Source organism: Cloeon dipterum, chromosome 3 (genome assembly GCF_949628265.1).
Source record: "Cloeon dipterum chromosome 3, ieCloDipt1.1, whole genome shotgun sequence".
In the NCBI taxonomy this organism is placed as follows: Eukaryota; Metazoa; Arthropoda; class Insecta; order Ephemeroptera; family Baetidae; genus Cloeon; species Cloeon dipterum.
Genome location: NC_088788.1, coordinates 9,591,241 through 9,615,695, shown reverse-complemented (window position 1 = coordinate 9,615,695; position 24,455 = coordinate 9,591,241). Strand labels below are relative to the sequence as shown.

Sequence of the window (24,455 nt, the reverse complement as noted above, 5' to 3'; positions counted from 1 at the left end):
ATATTGCTATGTCAGTGAATGAATTGTGTTGAATTTTTTACACTAAATCCTTTATTATAAATATTTTTTAAAATAACGTGTAAAATAACTTAAAAAATATTGATGCACTCAAGTACTTCAAAACGCTATGCTTCTCTGTATCCATTTCACACTGCAATCAAGCACTCCAATTGGTCGAAATTGAATTGGAATGTGGATGGACCGTTTACACACCAAAACAAACCAGCTGAAACACGCTGTCTGCCGGCTGACGGAGGGAAAACAAGAACCGACTCAGGAACAATGAGAATGGGATTCCAGCGTTTTGTTTGTTGTGGACTGTGGTGACTTCTGTGACTGCACTCTTCAAATTTCAACATTAAACTTTATTCATCATGTCCTCATTGACGGCAGAACAACGTCAGCGGATAGAAGAGAACCGCAAAAGAGCGCAGGAATTGAAGAAGAAGGCTGCAACAGCTGCAGCAGCCTCGGCTAATATTAACAATTCTGCAGCTTCTTCAGTCCAAGGCAGCAAATCAGTGCCCTTGAAATCCTTCTACGGGTCAAACAGCAAAAAGCCTCTGGACGTCACAGTGGCGAAAAAGCCGAAATTAGAAACAAAAGAGGTGCCCAAATCTTCGATGCCTAGTCAGGCGAATCAGGGCATTTGCAAACTCCTTTCCAAGGACAGGTTCAAGGTTGCCATGGGTTACAACCAGCAGGTCATCGAAATATTCAAATCCATTCCTTCTAGACAATATGGTGGGTTTAAAATTAATGTTTTATTCATTCACATAAATAATAATTGTTTTATATTACATCAGATGCAATTGCGAAGACCTGGACTTTCCACCTCAAGGATCACAACAAGCTGAAAGAAGCCGTCAAGGCAGTGAAACCACCTTTTTATCTCACTCACATTCCGGCTAAAATTGTTGAGGTTAGTTTATGTATAATATTTTTGATAGGAGTTCAGTAAAAATTTTAATATTAGTCAGATTTATTAAAAATTATTTTTTCCTACTTGCATGGCTGAATTCCAGTTGATGCAGCAACCCAGCGCCAGCACAGAAGACATTGATCTTTCGCGCCTGGATCCAGTCTGCAGAGAGGCTCTAATGCCATTCCAAGTCGACGGAATCAAGTGAGATTCGCTAAAAATTATAGAGGAGCTGAAAATCAAGTATTTTGTACTAGATTTTGCATCTCTAAAGGAGGCAGGGCGATGCTGGCTGACGACATGGGTCTCGGCAAAACAATCCAGGCGCTCGCCGTCGCCAATTACTACAAAGAGGACTGGCCTCTTCTCATTGTGTGTCCTTCCTCAGTCAGGTGCGAATTTCTATGTATTTTTTATTTAGAACAGGGATTAGGAGGAAAATTGATCTTTTAGGTTTGAAAATAAATAAATAAATTCACAGATTTTCGTGGGCTGAGTCATTCAGGATGTGGCTGCCGAGCGTTCCATGGCACGAAGTTGTAGTCATGACAAATGGAAAGGAGTTTGTGGCTGACGCCAGAATCCTCATCATCTCTTATGATCTCTTGACTAGGCAGAAGGATATGCTGGAGAAAATGAAATTTGGAGTCGTCATCATGGTAAAAAGGAGTACATAATATATCGCAGGAAAATTCCTATTGCAGAGTTTTTTCTACGTACACATTTTTAAAATTTTAATTTAGAACTGCAAAAGTAGCGTTGGATATTTTTTCTAATATATTTTTTTGGTTTTCTTTAAATTTATCAAATCAGGGAATGATATTTTCAAGGTACTTTTTAATTAGCATTTGTACAAAAATTTCAGTTTTGAAAAAACCTGTATACTTTTTTCAGGATGAGTCACACAGTGTTAAAAACACCAAATCCAAGCGCTCCGAGGCCGCAGGGCAGTTGGTAAGGGGTGCCAAGCGACTGCTGATGCTGACTGGTACGCCCGCCCTCTCCAGGCCCATTGAACTCTACTCGCAGCTAAACATCATCCGACCAAATGCCCTGATGAAGTATTTTTCAGCCTTTCACTATTTTCTCCATTTTTACCCCTGAAATTACTGTAGACTACATGAATATGGAGTGCGGTACTGCGCTGCAAAGGAGACAAATTGGGGCTGGGACTACTCTGGCTCGTGCAACATGGACGAGCTCAGCATTGTGCTCAAGGAGTGCTTCATGATTAGAAGACTGAAAAAGGACGTGCTCACCCAGCTGCCGGGCAAATTCAGGTTGGTTCTTGGCACGTTTAGTAATTTTCTCTTCACACATTCTTAATTGAATTAATCAATTTAAATTGCCTTTTCAAAACTCTCAAAATAATTTAAAGGTCTGGATTTTCAAACCTGAACGTTATTTGAAATTTTCTAAAATGAATAATTTAAAAATTCCTTTTGGATGAAAATTGATTTTTGTTTGTGCCAATAAATATATTTTGCAATCAAGGCCCTCAAAATGTTAGTGTGTTAGTGTTGATATTAAAGCAGCGTCCTTTGTGTTAGCTAGCTTTTAAGTAATGTACACACTGAGGGAGCTGCATTTTATTTCAACTGGATATATGTATTTACATTTAAATTTTGTTATAGACAAACTGTGGTGCTGCCAGTTGGCTCAATCATCAAGGAGCAAAAGGAACTACAAGCTGCAAAAGCGAGGCTACTCAACATCAACAGCAACTCTGAAAAACACGGTGCTTTGCTGCACTACTTCCATGAAACCAGCTACATCAAAATTAAGGCCATTTGGTTAGAGTTGCTGCTTCAATTTGTCTGGAACATTAATGGCAATGGAAATTTTCCTGCAGTGATTACATCGTGGAGCTGCTAGAGGAAGGCAAGAAATTCCTGTGCTTTGCGCACCACAAGGCTGTGCTTGACGCTGTTTGTGACAGAGTCATCCGCAGCAAATTCAGGTTAGTCTGTAAAGAAATCCTTTTATGTCGCTCAAAGAAATAGGAAAAATCTTGTCTGCTGCGAAATTTTAAATTAAAATGTAGATCGCACTTATCAACTTCCGAGACAAATATTTTAAAAATAAATAATTTTCCTTTCAGGTACATTCGCATTGATGGCGAGACGTCATCAGCAGCGCGGCTAGAAGCGTGCCAGACCTTCCAGGAGGACCCTGCCTGCAAGGTGGCTGTGCTCTCCATCATGGCGGCAAACTCAGGAATTACCCTGACGGCCGCTCACATGGTCGTCTTTGCTGAGCTCTTTTGGAATCCTGGGGTGAGTCGCGCTGTTTTCGTGATTATTTAAAATAATCATAATAAAAAAGCTTCTTTGATCAGATTAAACCCAAAGAAAATATTCTAAATTTAAAAAAACAATGTCAGGCTCGTGTGATTAAAATAACACAAAAGAAATGTTTATGTAGTAATTGTTTAGCAATTCAGTTGTTGTAATTTTTCATTTAATAGATTATGAAGTAATTTTATGTGAAGTCTGTTGACATTTATTTTTTAAACCAGTCACTATGACAATTGACAGATTATGCTGCAAGCTGAGGATCGAGTGCACAGAATCGGGCAGCAGAATACGGTTGTGGTGCAATACCTGGTGGCCAAGGATACGTCCGACGACCACATGTGGAACCTTCTTCAAAAGAAACTGGCTGTTCTGAACAAAGCTGGCCTGAACCAGGACAACCTAACTGACACCTCTAGCACCAGAGTTTTGCAGGTGATTCCTCATTTCGATCATCTAAATTATCTTTTTTTCTGGCATTAATATAATTTAACGTAGGAGTTGTCAGATTTTATTCATTTTAAAATTAAACGTGTGTTTACCTTCCCTTGATTTTTTATGTTATTTCCCCAGGACGCTGACCAAAACAAAATTACCAAGTACATTCAAACCACAAGCAAAGACGAGGAGGAGGAAGACATGCTGGATGACGTGGACTGGGACGCTATCGACGCTGAGGTGTCTGCGTGCTCAAAGTGAATTAAAAGCCATAAATGTTTTCCTAACCATTTGTATTTTGAAGATGATCATATAATATATATATAATATTACAAAAATATACAACGTAATACTTGGCCGAACTCACACAATTTCCCTCGCGTAACGCGTTTTGATTATTTTTTGTTCCTGTAATCAGCAAATATCGAATCTCTCTGCGATTCGGCCGCTAACAAATTGCGTAAGATGAAATCAACAAAATAAGTTAATACGTGAGTGGCGAATACCGAATACTACGGCAACAATGACACAATTTCGTGAAGAGTGCAGAGAAGCAACGCCACTAAAAGGCAGTGACCAACCGTAAAAATATTTTCAATATTTTTATCATATAATATGCGATAACATCAACAATGCTTGAGACTGAGTCAGTTAACGTTGCCTGGCCACGGGTAGGTTCTCGGCAGGGCGTACGTGTCGTAGTCGTGGTTGTACATTGCGCTCTTCAGGAAAGCCTCTTTGTCCCTCGGCTCGGGGTACGTCGATGCCAATCCTGAATAAAAAATAACGGTTGATTTTATTGAGAGAGAAAAAAGGTAGCAAGAAAAATGAGTTCTGATTGTGATTTCTTATTGAAAAAAAATTCCAAAGAAATTAATCTGTGACACAATAAGCTAGCTTAAAATTGTTGGCTTCTAACATTTAAAGAACCCTGAATTGAACAATTGACCCCATTTTGTAGAAACAATCAATTTCGCAAATCTAAAGCAATTTATAAAAAAATGGAAATAATCAGGGGACCTTTAAGACAAATATTTTTTAACAGATCAAGAGACCGCAAAAGGAATTTCAGTTCTTTTTGAAAATAAATATTCTATAAATAAAATTAATTTCAATATAAAGAAAATGAAAAACCCAGAGGCCTTAACACGTATTCTTTCTCTCAAGGACATACCACCAGTGCAAATTCTAGTCACGAAAACATTTAAAAATATTTAAATAGATTACCGTTCTGGTACGCGTGCTCCGCGACTTTCACAGCAATCTTGACTGAGCACTCTTTGATGCTGCTGAGCGGCGGGTAGAGTTTTCCCAGCGCCAGGTCCTCCTCTGACACTTGTTCAGACAACAGCTGCAATCATTTAGGCCTATTAATACCGCGCTGTTAAAATGTGCTGGAATTTCTCACTTGGGCGGCGATGAGGAAAATGTCGTCGCTGATGTGGTGCATGCCGGTGCAGATGACGCCGAGCGCGACGCCTGGGAAGATGTAGGCGTTGTTACCTTGACCAGGGGTGTAGGTCCGACCTTCGTAGTTCACAGGCGGGAAGGGCGAGCCACTCGCGAAAATGCACTTACCCTGAAGTCATAAGATTTAAGGTGAATTTAGTACGGAAAAGCGTCTTACAAACAGAATTACATTAAACCCTGAAATTCAGGGCACAATTTAAATAAAATGTAAAGGAAGAAATAATGTTATCGTGCTTTTTATGTCGAATTACTTTATTTTAAATATTTTTCAATGTCATAAGGTGAAAAATATTCGATTTCCTAAATCTGTATACTATTTTTAATTAAAAAAACAGGTGCAAATTAAAATTTTCACCTGCAAATTTTCATATTAAATTCAGTGGATGAAAATTCTCTTAATCTGCAGTACGCTTCCCCTCGCTACTGGAGTGAATATATTTTTTTGGGCGGTTTTACAAGTTTCAGGAGAATCCCTCCTATTCTTTCATGAAAGAATAAGAGGGGATAGGAGGCACTTTCTAGAAAAATAAAAAAAAATGCTAAAAGTCACCTTGGTGTTGTCGTAAGCCTGCTGCGCAGTGCACTCGGCCTTGCTGGTCGGGTTGCTCAGGGCGAAGATGACAGGTCGCTCGTGATTAGCGGCCACGTCTTGCAGAATCTCAGGCGTGAAGGCTCCGGCGGCGGCTGAAGCGCCAATCATGATCGACGGCTTGATTTTCTTCACCACCTCCGCCAGGTTTTTCATAACAGGGTGGTCCTTCGCGTAGTACACTTTGTGACCTTTTGACAAATACGTTAGGCTTCGCGAAAATATTGTTATGTGGAAATAAATACCTTCAAGCTCTCCTTCTGGCCTGTTGTTGACCAAGAGGCCGTGGATGTCCTGCATCCAGATTTTGCCCCTTGCCTCGTCCAAGGAGGTGCCCTCGGCCATCATGGCTTTGACAGTCAGGTCAGCAATACCAATAGCTGCCTAATCAATTTATTTTCATTGATTAATAAAATTTCGCACATCGAATAAAATTGATACGAGTTTTCTATTTGAAACGGAAGGGTTAGTTAGATATATTTATATTTTAGATACGTAATTTATCAAAATAATTAATTTTTTGTTTTGGAAAATTAAATTAAATTTGAGCAGAATGTTAAATTTTACACATTCAATAAAAAAACTACTCTAAAATAGAGCTGAAAATGCTTTTAAACCCTATTTTGGATGAAACCTACCTCGCCGGCTCCGAGGAAGAGGAAGGTGTTGTCCGACAGCCGCTTGCCCGTGAGCCTTCGCGACGTCAGCAGCCCAGCGACGGCCACGGACGCGGTGCCCTGGATGTCGTCGTTGAAGGTGCAGTACTTGTTGCGGTAACTGTCCAGGTAGCGGAACGCGTTGTGGTTGCCAAAGTCTTCAAACTGTTTTTGGCGTCCAGTGGTCAGGAAAAAGTGTTTTATCGTTGGATGGGTAGGGTGGTTACCTGGATGAGAGTGTTCTGTCCGTAGCGTCGCACGACCGCGTCCATGAACTCGTCGATGAACTCGTCATATTCCGGTCCTGTTGTACGCTTCTGCCTCAAACCCACGTACAACGGGTCTTCCAAGAGTTGCTAAAGAAAAATATTTTCCGTACAGTTAAAACTTGAGAAACAAAGTTGGGATCCTTTTTTAAGAAACGATTATTTTTTAATCATTACTTTGATTAATAATTTTTAGCCCAAAGGAGGCAAAATGTTTTAAAAGGACACTGCTAATTTTATGGACTACTAATAAGGTTTTTACCGCAATTAAAGTGGAATGATACTGGGCAACAATTGAAAATTATTTAAATTTTTGGATGCCTTAAACAATTGACCGATAAACAATTTGTTCAACAATTTGCAATAATAAAAAATGACCTTCCTACGATTAAAATTCAAATTTTGCCAATTTTCTCCAAAATTTACAGTGATCGAACATATTTTCTTGGCATATTCCGATTCCTCTCGTCGAGATCTGTTCAACGGTGTATGCCACTTATTGGGGAAACTCTTGGTTTTGAAATTAAATCGGATTTCAAGTAAGGAGACAGCCATTGCCATTTGAAAAGCACGGTAACTTTCAAGCCCATTTTCTCAAAAAATTACAGCGCTCCTTAGGTCAATTTAGGCTTTAACTGAATCCTAAGGGACGAGTTTATGCATTGGCAACAAGCATTTTCCAGGCTTTTCCAGTATCATTCCTCTTTAATAAAAATTGAATTAAATTTTAACTTAAAACGTCATTAAAATGTCTTGGAAATTATTGCATTAATAAAAGGTTTGTAATAAATTAAAATATTTGATTGGCAGTTCACGTCATTTTAGAAAGTAAAATTAACTGAATTTATCAAAAAAATTTCTTCCAGTAATTAAATTTATAATTAAGCTAGTCCAAGGAAAAAGTCATTCAGTGCGTTTTAATAAAAATTTGGGGGGTTTCAATTTGCAGTTTGTAAAAATTGGCTGAATATATGATTTTTTAAATTGTACAAACTAAAAAAATGTTAAAAATTACAAATATAGCAAGAAAAAACAATTTTTGCTTTTTTTATTTTAAAAGTAGTTGCATACCTGGGTGTTAGTGCCATTGTCGATGACAATGGGCAGACACTGGTGCGGCTTGATGCCGGCGAGGGCGGTGTAGAGGGCGAGTTTGCCGACCGGGATGCCCATGCCGTAGGCGCCAAGGTCGCCGAGGCCGAGGATGCGCTCGCCGTCGGTCACCACGATGGCGCGCACGTCCGGCTCGGGCCAGTTGCGCAGCACGTCGTACACGTGGCCACGGTCGTTGACGGTGATGAAGAGGCCGCGAGGCCGTCGGTAGATCAGCCCGAACGCCTGACACGCCAGGCCCACTGTCGGCGTGTACACGATCGGCATCAGCTCCTCGATGTTCTCGGACAGCATCCGGAAGAACAGACGCTCATTTCGGTCCTGTAACCATAGAGGAAGAATTTTATTTGTACAGGTTTTTACTAGTTCCTGGTAATTTTTAATGGTATATAAATTTCATAGATTTCTGGTTAGTTTTTTAAGTCTACCAAGAAGAGGCTAGTAAAGAAAAAGAGTGGAAAAATACAAAGGATTTTATTTAATCAAAACATTTCTAAGAATGTGATGGTTTCAAAAATATAATTTTGAGTAATTTACGGTCCTAATGGATGTTGGAATATCTAGTAATTGCTCTCAATGAGATAAAAACTATCAAACCAAGAAAAAGAGGTTATGTCATGTAAAGGTGAAATTAAAAATAAAATAAGAACTCTGGGATAAGAATAAAAATCAGATCAAAGATTAAAGTAGGGATCTTGCATGTATATTAAAAAGCAGAATGTTGATTTTAAAAATAAGAATTCAACTTTAGCCCGTCAGCCAGTATATCAAATTAATTGGATCTGATTTAAAAGCAAGTTCAATTTTGTAAAACAAATAAATTTCATGGGGAAATATTTCAAATTGATATGACGATATGAGTTCTCCTGTTAGGCCTCACACCTTGTTGAGCTTTGGATTATTGACAAAATTTTGTAACCATTCTTAGACTTAAATAATTTAGTTACAAAAATTACATTTATTTTCTTTTAACGTTCTAAAAGGAAATCTTTGCGAGCTGCTGAGGACAATTGGAACTTGAAAGTCTTAAAAAATATTTGTATTCTCTGAATTTTAGCTTATGGTCGATGGTTTAGAAGAGATTGTGTATTTGAAATAATGGTGTAATTGATGCTTGGGAAATAGCTTGGTAATTAGGAAATCCTATGAGTTTTGTCTGTTTCAAGTTGTTTACTTTAAAATCTGACAACGCAATTTAGCACGTTACTGCCGAGAAAAAAACAGCTTTACTCTTCCAAAACCCCATGAAATCTAAGGAAATCCGACGAAGAAGAAATTTTGGTTATTAGTTTTTATACATGGATTGTTTTCGGCTGTGTGTAATTTTATTTGTCATCAATAAATTTTATTTCTAGAATTTTGTCTGTAAAAAATTTTAATATTCTTCTACAAGCATTCTATCATATTGATATTTTTTACTAATTTAGACTAGTTATAGGACATGGAATATATTAAAAATGAGTACATTTATATTTTGAGGTGTTTTTATCTTTAGAGCTGGAACTCAGATTTTCTTTAAACCTTCAAAATATCCAAGTAAATTTTGTAACTTATCTAATATAATTGAAAAGTCAATCACTAGAGGGTCCTAGTAAACACATTTATAATTGTACATTAATTATTTTTCTAAGATGCTCAAGTGAATTTATATATTTTGAAGGTTTTCTTTAAGAAAGAAATATGTTTTCGGCGTAAGCTATATTCTAAAATTTCTCTATAGTTACAAGATAAAAGTTAAAGTTATTAAAGATTAAAAGATAAAGTTAAAATATTAATTATTAAACATATAAAATAATTAAACTATCTATTAAATTATTAATATATTTAAATGTTATTGGGATTTTAAAAATCTTACTAAATTATTCTCACCTGGAGTCCAACTAAATAGATGTACTTGTTGAGGTCCTCAGTGTACCTGTTGAAGCTGATTTTGCAGAGCTCGAGCTGCTCCTCCTGCGTCTTGAACCGTGGCGGGAAGAGGCCGTGGATGCCGAGCCGCTGCCGCTCCTCCAGGGTGAAGGCCATGCCCTGAAATTCAGCATTAAAAAAAATCACCCTTTGAATACGTCGGAGTTTTCGCGCGTGTCGAACGCAATGCGCGCGTCAGCCCGTCACTCGCGGAGCAAAAGAGTTGGACAGACCAGAGGGTTTATAAATAAAATAGGGCGGTTTTGGAACGCCTCTGCTGGCTGCATATATTACCGTCCCGCGGCCAGCGCGTTACACGATACAAACTTGTCTGCCTGTGCACTTGCTGTAAAAATAGCGCAAAAGCGTTGAAAACATATTGTTGCGCGGCTTCCTTTATTTACCTTTCGCGCGTAACTACTATGGCAATTGGAAAATAAACAAATAAGATATTAAACTGAAAGGAATTCTGAGCTAAAGTGTAAAAAATGTTACTTTTGAATTCAATTCATTCCTAACGAAATATGAAACCCCTCTACAGAATTGGAAAAGATAACGATAACGGCTGTAACAAATTCTCAGAAAGGAAAAAATGAGCAAATAGAAAAAAAATTAATAAGCACCTGGTGAGACGCGTCTCAGAAAGCGAGAAAAAGAAAAAATATACAGCCAAGCTCTCTGCTTTTCAAATAGCGTTAGTTTTTTATTTCACCTCTTTCGAGATGGGCCTCCTCCAGCTTGCGAACAACTCGTGAAAATTCCGTGTTTCAATAAAATTGGCGCACAGGTCTCATTGGAGGGAGCCCAGTCCAGAAAGGACCATCTCGTGTTACTGCCTCCGCACCGAGATTTTGTTACAGAAACGCTAGACATTTCATCCTGTGAAATTGATTCACGTATGCTGGAAAGGTGCAAATCAGCAGTAGTGAGTCGGAAAGCTTTTGTAATCTTCCCAAATCTGAATGGACTCGTTACAGCAATGATAGAGCGCCAGATGCAGGCGTAAAACAGCCCAAACTTGACCCCCAAACATCACTCGGAATCTCACATTGCAACGCGCACGCAAAACATGCTCTCAACAATGCGAGCCAATTGATACATTTCTTATGTTGTAATTACATATTTTTTCTAATAAAATAAATCCTCTCATCTGGATCCAAATTATTCTGATATCAAGTCTCAAAATTTTTCTTGGAACTTGACATTATTTTTTAAAATCATATCTTTTTAACCTTGTTGAGTCTTGGGTCTCGAACATGGTCGATTCCGCGGATCTGGGATGGACAGATGACGTCGCCGGTGGCATCGTGGTAGAGCCGTGTGAGCAGCAGGTCCCCCACGGGGCCCAGCACGCGGGCCGCGCCGCCGACGGCCGCCTTGGCACTGCCACACAGAGCACCGCTGCCAACGCACAAATCGATAAGTTTAGTACTACTTCCAGCCAAAACTAAACGCCATATTTATTCCAGGCCAAAAATTTTAAAGGTCGATTCGTGACCTTGAGAATTATTGGCAAATTATACTGCTAGAAAATGTGCATAGGAAAATTAAAGCGAGAATAGATTAATAACAAAAAAATGAATCGAGAATTGAATGGCTAAAAAACTGCTAGAATATTGATTTAATTGAAATTCTAAAGCCTTCTTTAAACCATTTAAGACCTGATTTATTTCAATCTAGCTAAATTAACAGACATTAAAAAATAAGGGATGCAATGAGGATAACAAATTAAAAATCAGAAACTCGAAAACAAAAAATTCCATCCTTCACCCAGCTGATTTCACCGCCGGTGGAGGCGGCATATTCACCCCTTCGCTACTGAAACCGATCCAACCAAAGGGTTCAATATTTATACTTGCCAGGGTGCTTTCCTACCCTGACGCAAAGGTACTCACGCGGAGATGCGGGTCGACAAGCCCAGCATGACTGGTGCTGCAGAGAGCTGCTGGTGCTGCTGCTGGCCGCTGGACGAGGGCCAACAACTGCCGTTGCCGTCCGCTGACTGCGCACTCTCCCTCCTCCCCCGGCTGCGGAGAGGGTGTCCCGCTGCTTTCACCTGCTGCCGCTGGTGGTGCTGCTACCGACACCGAATGCTGAACGCGGGCCTCCTATGCGGTGAAAGAGCAAACTGTGTGAGTGAGTGAGACCGTTTATTTTCATTTGGCTCTCTTCTTGCTCTCTATCGTTCACTGCAGTCTGCAGTCGAAAAAAAATATATAATGTAGGCAATAAAAGAAGGATGTATGGACATAAATATTTTATATTAAGTGAAGCAGCTTGAGAAGATAAAACCTCATGTTTAGCAACAATAAGAAGGAAAATATTTTGATGCACCCATCATCTGCATTGAAATGTACTGTCCGAAATTCGAAGAACTAGTAATTTTTTTTAACTTCAATATTATCAGCTACTGCAACCAATCAAAAATATATATTTTTTTAAAAAACTTTGTATTTCATTCTACTCATTTAAACAAAACTGTGTTACATATAAAATAATTTATATTCAATGCAGAGGCTAAAAATTGGAAATGTGAATTAAAATAAAACCAAAATTAGGTTAATGTGTTTTTTAACTCGCAATTTTGTAAAGTTAATATGTTTTATTCTTTTCCAGAGTGCAGCAGAGCAAAATTTTCCCAGCAATATTTTAATCCTTTTATTACGTGTGCTATCTCGCGCATCGCACGTACACGTTGCGCCATCCAATTTTATACAGCAGCGATGCGTCCATTTTCATTACTATTTGTTCTAAATAGGAAATATTTCTTGCTGCAGAAATTTTCAACGAAGGCAGGTTATATTCAGATAAAATATTATAAACCCTTTTTTTCTAATTTATATTTTTCGTTTTTAGTAAGAATTTTGTTTTAAATTTTTGGAGAGGTCTTGTCAATTTAATTTATTCTTAAGTTTTATCTGTGAACCACTACTTATTCAATGGGAGAAAAGAGTCGCAAATGTAATTGATTTTAGTAAGATGCATTTACTAAAAAAGTGAGCACCAAGGCTAAATAACGCACAACGATAAAAAAACGGCTGAAAAGGTGTTGTTAAAATTGCTAATGAAGGCTGATGCACTGCAGGAGGATGTTTCCAGATAAAATTAAATTCCAACTGCCTTGGTGTGTAGCGTGCTATTTTTTATCTGCGCAGCAAAAAACTCTGTTAATACAGAAAATAAACAGCTCTTGTACACACGGAAGGTAGTTGCATTTTTTATTATGCTTAAAATATTAACACTCCTGTGGTGACGTTTATTAAAATAAACATTCATTAAATTTAATATTTAAATATGACGTTTCGATAGAATTTATAAATAAAAAAACATGTTGAAACCATCAATAATTTAAGGCAACGTTTCATAATCTGCATTGGAGGAAAACTGTTGTGATGTAAGGACCTTTCTTTGATGACCAGATCCAACGGTGTGCAAATTTCGAAATAATTTTTTCCTGGTGAAATAAATCATGATTTTCACCGGGAGACAGTTCTCTCAGCTTGATGAGCATTCAAATTTGTGGAGACAATAACTGTAAAACAAATTTAAAAAGCAACCTGGAAAATTTTTAGCCGTTTCCCAATTTTTAGAGTGTTTTAAACAAAACGAATTGGAACTTTTCTTTACGGGTTGTTTCAATCCCCTCCTCCTACTCCTGACCGCCAAAGGGGCAGTAATGTGACTCTTGTGGTGGAAGCAGGGAGACAAAGTGTGTGATTCTGAGCCTAAATTTATCATTATTTTGTCGTTGTGAAGCAAGCAAAGAGAGAGAATCTTTGCCTGTGCGAATTTGACCAGGTGTGTGGTGTGAAGGTGCGCGCGGAAGCGGCGGCTGCGGAGTCGGCGGTGCGTGATCGGAGTGCGCGAGCTGCCCGCCCGGATGATATTTATGCGGCGGATTAAGTCGATCTCTCCTCCGCGGAAGGGTTGTTTGCTCAGCAGATTTGCGCCGCAGTGTTTTGCTCTCTCCTCTCTTTTCAACGGGACGAGTGACGACAAACTGCACTCTTCCCGATTGTTGTTGACTCTGTTGGAGTCTGATTGTTTGCTTTGTAGGGCCTGTTGGCCCACGGTCTTTGAGTAAAGATGCGCTGAAAAATTCTGTAATGATGTGCAATCATCAAAATAGGACCGTGCTTAAAGTCAAACAATTTTCTCCGGATATGTTGGCAAATGTTTTGTTGGGAAATAAAATAAAATTGCAAGCAGGAAGATAGTCATCACCAATAATTGAAAATCATAATAGCTTTTGCAGCGACTTTTCTGAGACATTTTTGTAGTCAATATTAGGTTTAACATTGGTCTAATGAATTATTTAACGCATTGAACACAACGAGATATATTATACCAGTTTCGAAGTATGAATCAAGTTTCTATAATGGCTATTTCTTTTTTATAATAATTTCTAATATTAGCGTAAAGTTGTTACCCAATAAAGTTAATTATTTTAATTTGGCATTAGCTTTGTGATCACAGAGTGGATTTATTTTTTAATTATGATTTTTTATTAAAAACAAAAATATAACATTGCAGCGACTGAAGAGGTAGAATATTAAATTTTTAATTTAATAAATTAATAAATAAAGTTAACAAATTAAAATTTTCATTTAATAATAACAATGAAAATCCGTAAAACCACTTTTCTTGCGTCATTATCTACAATTTTTATTTGTTTTTGTCAGCCACACAAATGGGATTATTAAAAATGATGGCGCCACCATACACGCGGAGGAACAAAAACAATTGGAGTTTGAGCGAAAAAGTTTTGCAAGTGCCGGGAACGCGAGGGTGGTTTTTTTGCTCGTTCTCTGGGTGGCCGAACGCGCGTGCCGGATAATCGATACACTCGATTATCATGTCTTTATGCGCACAGCACGAGCACTGAGAGCAGCCAGAGAGTGTCATTTCGTTCGCCGTATAGCCTGAACACTCGCACAAACAACTCTCTCGCTCTGTATGTGCTGGAAAGGCTCGCTCACTCGCGAGCAGTTAAGAGGAAATTGGCTCTACTCATTAGTGCAAACGCTCCCCCTACACATCCTGGCATACATAATTCCGCAATAACAATTCCACGCCGTTCCAACGTTTCTCTGTTTGAGCGGTGTAAAAAAGCCGGCAAATCCGAATTCGCGCTTCGATTGACGGAGCGTCGGCGCCAACGTTAATTGAAATTCGGAATTTAGAACACAAGCTCCGCAGGGAATCGATTCATTGAAACATTGAAACAGTCAATTCGTATTTGAGGAGAACAAATTTTAATTTGTAGATTTTTCCGCCGGTCCTCTTCACATTTTTTCCTCTTCCAAAAGTAGTCTATTGTTTGATTTGTTGTGAGCAAGAATATTTTTGTGGAACCAAATCGCAATAAAAGGTCAAATATTTACATTTTGTTCATTTTATGCATGACATTTTTTTAGTTTAGTTGAATTTTTATTTGAAAGAATACCCAAACGATGCTATTTTCGATTTTCTTTGTTAAAAACGTGACTCTCCACGGAGATACCATCAGCATTTTTATAGACACGCTGAAATAATTTTCCAAAAAATATTAAAATTTCATTTTATAGAATGAAGTTTTTAAAAGACAAAAAAATATTCAATAAAACCCTAAAATCCTATTTTTATTTCTTGTTTGACCAGAAAATTTAATTTTCTAAAAACGAGTTCTTTCAAGTTTGACTATATTATAGATCCAATAACTTCCTGTTTAATATACGCCAGAAAAAAATATTTCAGGATCAAATAATGTCTAATTACATTTCACGAGGAGTGTGAAATGTTAGTTACATTTCATAAATGAAAATTTTTGCTGATTTGAGCGTAATGGGCAATTTTCAGCGTCTCCCAAACGTTATTTTGGTTTTCATTGATTTTTTTAAACAACCCAAGCACAGGAAAAGCAGTCGACTTGTCTAAATTTCACAGCCCTGGATATGAGGGTGTCACGATGACGACAAGCGAAAGCTCAGATGAAAATGAGAACTTTTATATAGGTCAGCGAAAGCAAAATAAGCTCTTTAAAATAAGAAAAAAAATCAAAGCGCTGCTTCAAGCAATTTCTTCTCTTTATCTAATTTTTAAAAGCAACAAACTTTTAGTTAGGATAACTATTTTTCACTTTTTTTTATCCAATTTTGACCTCAGTGCATGAAAGAAAAAATGTGCTGAGAGAAGAGAGCGAGGCAGTTAAAATCAATTTCTCGGGCGTGCTGCTGCTGCTGGCGCCACTTTTTCTGTCGCCTTTTCTCCTTCTTTTTTTTTGTACCTTTGCTATGCTTTGGCACGCCGACAGCAAAATCCGCTCTTGCAAAAGCAAAAGCAAATCTAATTCGGCCGCCTGCAGCTTTTATATATGCAACCGACGTCACCGTGGCACATTGCAAATCACGTTGGCGCGCTCGATTCCCCAACACGGCGCCTTGCTCCGATAAGAGCGCCCTACCTTAATTATTTTCAGATAACACCCTGATGAGAAAAACACACTTCTTATGCAACACGTGAACTGTGTATATATGCTGTGATACTTGTATAACATGTGTGATAATATTTCTCAATACCGCAGTAATTTTAGTTTTAGATTTTTATGAATAAATATTTTATTTTTACGTCAAAATATAAAATTTAAAAAGCCTAAAAGAGACTGACATACAGTTCAGGTATTTCATAGCGAATAACACATGTTCTGGAGGAAAGCTGAAAACATCGGACAGTGAATTAGAACCTTTTCGAATTATCGGGCACACAAAAAAGAAGCAAGATAAACGGACAAAAGCGATAAAGAATATCTGTTGAACGGAAAATTATAAATCACATCATGGTTTGTAAATTTGAGTTGATTTCTAAGCAGCGAAGGTTAAGGTCGGATTTAGCTGGTTTTCGAGCTGCTGCCCTACTTTTAAAATAATTATAAATTCAGCACATCATGTAGGATCACAATTTGAATTAATATTTATTTTGATGAGCTAGTACTAATATGGAAATTGTATAAATTTCATTTAAATCGAAAATGGCAACTGTGAGTAAAATAAAGGCAACTGGTAAACTGTGAATTAAATAAATTCCTGCTTCATGAACTTTTTTCAAGTTGATTTTTTATGCAGTTCTGCTAGAAATTTTATTCCAATCAAGAGGATGAGAAATAAATTAAACAGTAAAACTTGAAGTACAATATAATCCAATGCTGCGATTGTCTCCTTGGCCTGAATTGCCCTTGCGACAAAAAGGAGTGCATTAAGTCATTATAGCACACACATACAACTCGAGTTCTGGTGCACTAGTGCGGAAAGTGTTTCAATATTTCACCCCGTACGTTTTAGCAAAAAATGAGCAGGAAACAGAAGCGTTCCCGGAAAGTGCATCTCTTAAGATCTCGACCGAGCAAAACAAGCGAAGAGAAAGAGCGGCCCCGAAATGAATATTTGATTAGCGGCGCGAAAAAAAGGAGCAGAGAAAGAGGGCAATTTTTCTTTGATCCTGCTTTGTCGGGCGGACGAGGCAGCGAAGGGGTGGCTCGGGGGTGAGATTGAGCCCGGCCCGGCTGCCGCGAGCGCAAGCGAAAGCAAAGGCAAAGGCACACGGCAAAAATATATTCATTGCACGAGACGCAAAATAAATTAGACGCGCGCGCCGAACGAAAAATCCCTCGGGCAACTTTGCCTCGGACTTCGGGCCCTTGCGCATAACAATATTATACTCCTTGCTTGCCTTTCCTTTTACCCCTGCACCGACTGACTTGACTGACTGACACACTTAGCAGGCTGAAACCAAAACCGAAGAGCGGCTATATCGTACGCTGTCAAAAAGAATCGCTAAGACGGCTGAAAACCACTTCTCGAGACGTTGGCAAAAAAGACTTATATATATTATTGTTTATTGCTCATGATTTACATTACAGTCAGATAGATATTATCATTTCGCGCATTTTTTCAAAGAGTTTATGGCACATTAAAAAACTTACAAAAATTTAGAAGTGAGAGAGAATAAGAGTACAACTTGTTAAAGTGGAATGATACTGGGCAACAATTGAGAATTATTTAAATTGTTGGATGCCTTAAACAATTGAACGATAAACAATTTGTTCAACAATTTGCAATAATAAAAAAGGACCTTCCTACAGTACAAATTCAAATTTTACCAATTTTCTCCAAAATTTACAGTGCTTGAACATATTTTCTTGGCATATTCCGATTCCTCTTGTCGAGATCTGTTCAACGGTGTATGCCACTTATTGGTCAAACTCTTGGTTTTGAAATCAAATCGGATTTCAAGTAAGGAGACAGCCATTACCATTTGAAAAGCACGCTAACTTTGAAGCCAATTTTCTCAAAAAATTACAGTGCTTCTTAGGTCAATTTAGGCGTTAACTCAATCCTAGGGGACGAGTTTATGCATTGGCAACAAGCATTTTCCAGGCTTTTCCAGTATCATTCCTCTTTAAGAGCTTAATCCTGCCTCATTTTGATTATGGTGATATTGTGTGTTGTAATCTCAGTACCTGTCAATTAAAGAAGCTACAAATACTGCAGAATAATGTAATTCGTTATATTTATAATGTGAAACGTGGCCAAAAACTTTCTGCTCTCTATAAAAAAGGTCAAATTATTAAATGTTGTTGATAGGAGAGATCTGCACGTGTTAGTGCAGACTCACAAAATTCTGTATAAAAATTATCCGTCTTAGCTCTGCCATTTATAGTAACCAAAATGTTCGATATAAACCTTTTTGGCAGGACAAGAGCGAATCAAATGAAACTGCTGGCCCCATTTGTAAGTGTTGAAGTGCCCGAAAACTGTTTTGAAGTGCAAAGCTATACCGCCTGTGGAACAACCTTCCACCGAATTTGTGTCTCAACGGAAACCAAAGTGCTTTCAAGGAATTTTTAAAAGAAAAGTATTTCAAGAAATATCGAACCGCACCTCTCTTTTAAACATTTATGTACAAACTGATATTATTTTGTCTGGATATGACAATGTATGGGGCAAAATAGCCCTGCAAAACCATAATAAAGATTACTTTGAAACTAAAATTACATGAAAAAAGGCATAAAAATGATAAGCAGGATCTGCATGAACGCGCGCGAAACATAAAATTGATTCGACGTTGTCACTTGACTTGAAAAACCATATGTTGAAAAAACGAGTGATGTGGGAACACCTTCACTCGCCCAGCTAATATTTTGTCTCGCTTTGCTAATTTTTCTATTTATTTTTTTTCGGCTCTGCAAGGCGTGCGTAACATCCGTACCTTTCTGCATGCAGGATGAACGTCTGGCATTTCATTCAATGACCCCGGCGGTGCGTCCTTCACGGGACTCAACCCTTGCGGCACGTGCTGTGCCCCATGTTTTCCGTTCGCACCTGGATCGTTGCCAGCTGAAGGCTGCCTTTCTCACTCACACAGACAAAATGTTTTCCTTGTTTTAAAAACCTAGATAAATATGTAATGTATTATTCTCAAATTGCGTAACTTCAAACTCCTGCGGATTTGAGACAGGAAACATGTGGTAAGATTGCGTGTAGCTGGGGTGTAATTTTTTTTAATACCCAGTAGCTGTATTTTTCGTTTCACGATTGCAACTACAGTGTCAAGATGCTGATGAAATTGCCGTTCACGCTCATCCTTCTCGTGACTTTCGTGGCAGTCGAAGAGACGGAAGCTTATCGTGTCGGTGCTCCGGTGCTGTTTCTAACAGAGAGGGATCAACCAAGATTCTGTGTCTGGAACTACCAGTGCCCCCGAGGAACTTCCTGCAAGCGGGGATTGTGTAGGAAAAATACAGATGATTATTATTGAAGAATTCTTTGTTTTAAGCTGAATATGTATTCTTTTTTTCAGTTGGCTGTTAAATAAAATTGTTTCTGTGACCAAAAAAATGTTTATTTGAAATTTGGTGAAATTAGAAACTTGGCATGTGTTTAGAGCACTTTTTTAAATTACATTTGACCTTCCTGGTCCTCAGACACGGGTAAATAGCAAAAAAATAAGTTGAATCAGGAGCAGGAGTAGTAGTTTTGTTTACGCTCTCTTATTAACTTTGTACCATCGCTGGCACTACTATGAACAGCGAGGACAAGTCCGATCATTTCTCCATCATCAGATGAATGTATTCTTCGAGTGAAAATTTCAAATAATATATATTCTAGTTGTGAGAGAGCTTAATTTCGCATTCAAATTAAACTATATAAGTTCTAACTGAAGAAATATTGATTTTGCTGGAAAGGGACTTAAAATTCAAGTTTAAATCAAACAAACAAACGAAATTTGTTTTAAATTCGAATTGTATTGTTAGATAACAATTTTTTGCGTAACAGATCACACGTGACAAATCCCACAGATTTATCCTACTTGATATAGAGTCCTACATGCTCCACGCCTGCAGTAAGTTCCTGGAGGGCACTTATAGTACCGGGGACACATTCTTCTTGCTCTTATCGGCAACAGCTTGCCAGTATTGAATGATTCGGTCCCTTGGATTGCCACTAAGGACACGATTAAGAAGAGAGCAAACAGCAACTTCACCGACATCTTCACACGCCAACTGTGAATATAATAATGCGAGTCGAAATCTCAAAATATTCCCAATCACCGGCTTCACGTTATCTAAACATGTGCCCCAACTGACCACATCCTCCACAAATAAAATTGATTTAGTATTTGAGAGGCGATAAGTAAAAATAATTCATCTTATTTTACAAAATAATTGTATTTTACTTCCTCCAAGAAATAGTAATTAATACTCAGTAAATCTTGAGGGTAAGAACTCTAAAATAAATAGGTTGATGATATTTATAAAAATTCACAAACAAAAGTGAAGAGTCGTCAGGAAATATTTTTAGCACATAAACAAGACGGTCAAATTTATCGCCAAAAGTTGGTATTTAATTTTTGCTTCGGCGCAGCGTCCGAACATAAATTTGCTAAAAAAAAGTTGGCGGCGCCGTTTTCAATCTGTGCTGTCAAAAGTTTGAGCCCGCGGCGGCGGCAGCAGCAGCAGCAAAGCAGGAGGTTTGTTTGCACGAATAATTCTAATCTAATAACGCACGCGACTTCGCTTATTTTCGCTACTTTGCCTCTTGGCCATTAGCTTAAAAGCTGCTGGCAAAATTTCAAAACTTTCTCCCCGGCTCGTGGAAATTAATTCATGCATAATTCGCAGCATAATCCGCCGCCGCCGCAGCATCAGCATCGCCCCCCTGGCCCACCCGCACGCATGCCGATTATGCATATGCATCTCGCCGCTGAATTATTTTGCACGCACCGACGGATCATGGACCTTGCCAACCCACCCGTTATATGGCCAACTATGAGATGCACTGACGGAATCTCACGCGTCTAAAATCCACTTTTTGAACCAACTTTTGGAGTTTTTGCTTTGTCAACTGCTGTCAAGAATTTCCTCTAGTGACCGCAAAAGGCTTAATTTAATTATAAGACTATATTTTCTTAAAGGGAAGTTTGTGACAAAAACGAAAGCAGGAACATGATTTTTGTTTTGCTATTTTCTGGTACGAACTGACCGGGACTGCCGATAGTGTTGAGCAGTTTTTAAAAGGAAAAAGAATCTAGCCTGTCTTTAAGGAGAAATCGCATTATGTGCTTCAGAGGAGACAAAAATAGAGTCAATCGGTAGAGGGTATGTTTAGAAAATGTTGTTCAGTGAGTCTGTGTGTGCATAAATGTGCCAGGGGACTGATGGATGTCTCAACATCCACGTTAGTCTTGGGATTAGCCGAAATTGCTTTACAAATTAGTACTCCAATTGATATTGTTACAATAATATTTTTTATTAAATTTGTAAGTTCCCTTCAAACTTATGAATTGGGTTAAATAATTTTTTAATTAATTTTGACAATTGAAATAAAAAATCCACCAACCGATAGCTGGGAAACGCATACCAAATTTATTATTTCGTTTAATCTTCTGCCATATTAGTGCTGACAGTATATATAGTGCAACAAACTCTTTTTCTTTTTCACTCTCATACGCGGCTTTTAAATTTGTACCAAGAGGTTTTGAATTTTGACTATTTATTGGTTCTTAATTATAATAAGCACAGCAGGGTCCAGATTTGCGATAAAATTGGTTCCCACTGCGCAGATCCAAGATGGCGTCTGACTTTGGGAAACAAAAAGCTCTCTTTGGATTGCTGCACGAGTGTCAAGAGTTTGTTTTTACGATCCAAAAGACAAAATTAGTACAAGTAATGCAAATTATGTCACAATATTGACCAAAACTTGGCTATTTACACGCATTTTCCCGTGACCGTTTTTTCGCGCCACAAATCTCTGGACCCAGCTGAATAAGCAATGAACAAATTGATCTAAATATTCACCAGCGCTTTTTAATCACCCATTAAATTGCAGTTCTTAATACTTTTGGATGGCCACGACGCAGCTCTCAACGACAGAATTTGCTTAAATTTGTTTTTAAAATGAAAAAGGGTAAAGGAAGCGTAAAATAAATTCTCATATTTAAATTTCACTCTCCAGCCTTTCTCATTAGAAATTAATCGCGATACTATCAACATCAATTTAATTTAAAATTGGAAAATGAAAAAAATACGCGAGGTCAATTTATGTATCTTTTTTAGCTAATAACAGAGTAGAGATGGAGACGCGAATTTGTAAACAAGATTTTTTTAATTTGTATACTATTTAGATTTATTATTGATGAAAAGAAAGATAATAAATAAAATGAGTCCTAATCTTTTCCTCCTCTTGATTCACTGTACAAAATTTTAAGCCGTTGATAAGAGGGTATTGCGGTATTTTATATTTAACGTTGCGTCAAACAAAAGTCCTTTGAATTTTCCAACAATATAAACTTGTTCTTCACAGGGAACGAAAGGTTTATTTTATTGATACATCCCAAATCATGTGAACTCCCCGGTGAGATGCGAACAAAGGCTGAAAAATAAATCTGTCTAAATCCGTTACATCCAATTTGGTCGAAATGTATCGTGAAAATAATTGTTGTCGGAGCTGTGAGTGGGAGAACGGATCACGAGTGCGTGTTGTGCCTCGATAAGCGGGCGTTGCGGAAACAGAAGCGCGGCGTGTGTGCGCTCGTGCCCTATGTTTCATTTCGCCGTCCGTCCGCGCGGCCGCACTCAACATTTATTTTCAGGGGCCAAAAATCTGGTCCAGCCAGTTAACCAGAACAAAAGCGTAGAGCGAATGGATTCAAACCGGCGTACCATAGCAAAACGTGTGTACATAATTTCGGGAACGAAGGCATGGTCGGCTCAAAAGCTGATTAGAAACACCGAACACCGACGGAATAAAGAGAGCTAGATGAGTAAAAGGGAACCATTATCAACGCGGAAAACGCAGAATACACGCTAATTGGCTTAAAAAAATTTGTAGTGAAGTTTTTTTTAACAAAAATATTTCCATTTAAGAGAGCCTTCGCAGATTTTAATTATCAGGGCATTTAAATTTTCGCGAAAAAGATTCAACGTTTTTGTCATCTATCTGAATTTTAAATGCCTAAAGGTCTGCTTTTGACTTTTTTGTCGTGTCAGGGCCAAAGTTCTCTTTTGTTTATTTTTTAGGTTTAAGTTTCGAATTGAACTTTTTACGTTACATAAATAAAATAATTTACTCACTGGTTTTAAAATTTCACGTGATTTTTTTTTTAGTTTTGGTTAGGGGTTTGATAGAAATGATCTAATGGTTTATTTTAGTAACTTTGGGGACGTCAAAGACGGATTAAATTCTTCGAGTGCAACGAATTCAGGATTTGTTTGTAAATTTTAATAATTTTGTCGAGTTAGCGCAACTTAAGATTATTTAAGTTCAAAATATACAAAATTGTTGAGACAGGAATTATTATTCTAACGAAATTTGGGCCAAAATAGCATACTCCGGAGCGAATCTAAATTAATTTCTAATAATATTCCGAATCTTTCCATCATATTTAAAGAAATTTTTAGTCAAAAAACAATAAAAGTGTTTCAAAAACCTGATTTGATTAACAAAAAATTTAAATCAAATTTTTATATAATTATTAAAAAAATTATTTTACTTAAGTTTTATTTAAAATAATATCAGAAACAGAATTGTTGTAATTTGTTTTAAATATTTTAATAAAAAATATGTTAATTTTTTATGTTATGTTTTAACTACCACATTGTAACAATCTTCCGTTAGATATAAACTTAACCAACCAAATTTAAAAATATACTAAATTAATATATCTGGGAATTAAGAAACAGAATAAATATTTTTGGTTGAATTTAGACATATTGAATTGATCTGTGATATGTTTTGTTCTTGAAAACAATAAATCCAAATAATGAGATGTAACATTATATTTGACCATTTCTCATTCAAGATATGCAAATGATGGAGAAACTACCCTACATTTTGCATGAATGGACTCAATATTCTATATATTAAATATTTTTTGCATCGATGAAACGGTTTCTCATAATGGAAATTGAAACAGAAGGGCAACACGAGCTGCCGTGTGACGCGATAATTAATTACTAGTCGCGTGTTTCTGCAAACAAATTTCCTACCTGCCGGTGGTTTGCCTTTGAGGGCAAATTAAATTGTGGCGGCGGCGGAGGCGGCCGAGTTCTCCGAGTGGAAAAGCGTGGCAAATGACATAATATAAAGTGTCAACTGGGTGCTCCTGCCTCTGCAATGGGAAACTCACTGCACACTGAATGAAGCAAAACTATAGTTGCAAAGTGAAGCAAGCGATGAAACAGTCGCCAACTAACAGCTCTCTTATCGCTGTTCTGTATGCACACACATACACATGTGACACACTGCTCTGCAGGGAAGACACTCG

General features: G+C 37.7%; 2 protein-coding genes across 2 annotated transcripts; one reads left to right on the top strand and one right to left on the bottom strand.

Annotated features, from left to right (window-relative positions):
- Positions 1–235: 235 nt before the first annotated feature.
- On the top strand, positions 236–3,941 carry Marcal1 (SWI/SNF-related matrix-associated actin-dependent regulator of chromatin subfamily A-like protein 1). The gene is made up of 12 exons (XM_065482198.1): positions 236–744; positions 807–922; positions 1,026–1,126; positions 1,180–1,314; positions 1,404–1,581; positions 1,817–1,983; positions 2,038–2,202; positions 2,557–2,715; positions 2,775–2,882; positions 3,024–3,198; positions 3,460–3,651; positions 3,790–3,941. The coding sequence occupies exons 1-12, from the start codon at positions 375–377 to the stop codon at positions 3,913–3,915; spliced, it is 1,992 nt and encodes a 663-aa protein (XP_065338270.1). The 5' UTR covers positions 236–374; the 3' UTR covers positions 3,916–3,941.
- On the bottom strand, positions 3,931–24,333 carry Men-b (Malic enzyme b). Its single transcript, XM_065482199.1, has 12 exons — positions 24,178–24,333; positions 11,552–11,764; positions 10,889–11,057; positions 9,618–9,776; positions 7,707–8,069; positions 6,597–6,725; positions 6,352–6,534; positions 5,959–6,097; positions 5,675–5,904; positions 5,063–5,233; positions 4,882–5,005; positions 3,931–4,426 (listed from the first exon to the last, which is right to left on the bottom strand). Exons 2-12 carry the CDS (start codon positions 11,578–11,580, stop codon positions 4,302–4,304), a joined length of 1,821 nt encoding a protein of 606 aa, XP_065338271.1. The 5' UTR covers positions 11,581–11,764; positions 24,178–24,333; the 3' UTR covers positions 3,931–4,301.
- Positions 24,334–24,455: the final 122 nt, after the last annotated feature.

Coding starts and splice junctions, on each gene's coding strand:
- Marcal1 (XM_065482198.1), top strand. CDS start 375: ATGTCCTCATTGACGGCAGAACAACGTCAGCGGATAGAAGAGAACCGC. Junction 1,984..2,037: donor CGACCAAATGCCCTGATGAA/GTATTTTTCAGC, acceptor AAATTACTGTAG/ACTACATGAATATGGAGTGC. Junction 2,883..3,023: donor GTCATCCGCAGCAAATTCAG/GTTAGTCTGTAA, acceptor TTTTCCTTTCAG/GTACATTCGCATTGATGGCG.
- Men-b (XM_065482199.1), bottom strand. CDS start 11,580: ATGCTGGGCTTGTCGACCCGCATCTCCGC. Junction 11,058..11,551: donor TTGTCGACCCGCATCTCCGC/GTGAGTACCTTT, acceptor GTGCGTTGGCAG/CGGTGCTCTGTGTGGCAGTG. Junction 6,726..7,706: donor ACAATGGCACTAACACCCAG/GTATGCAACTAC, acceptor ATTTTTCTTTAG/CAACTCTTGGAAGACCCGTT.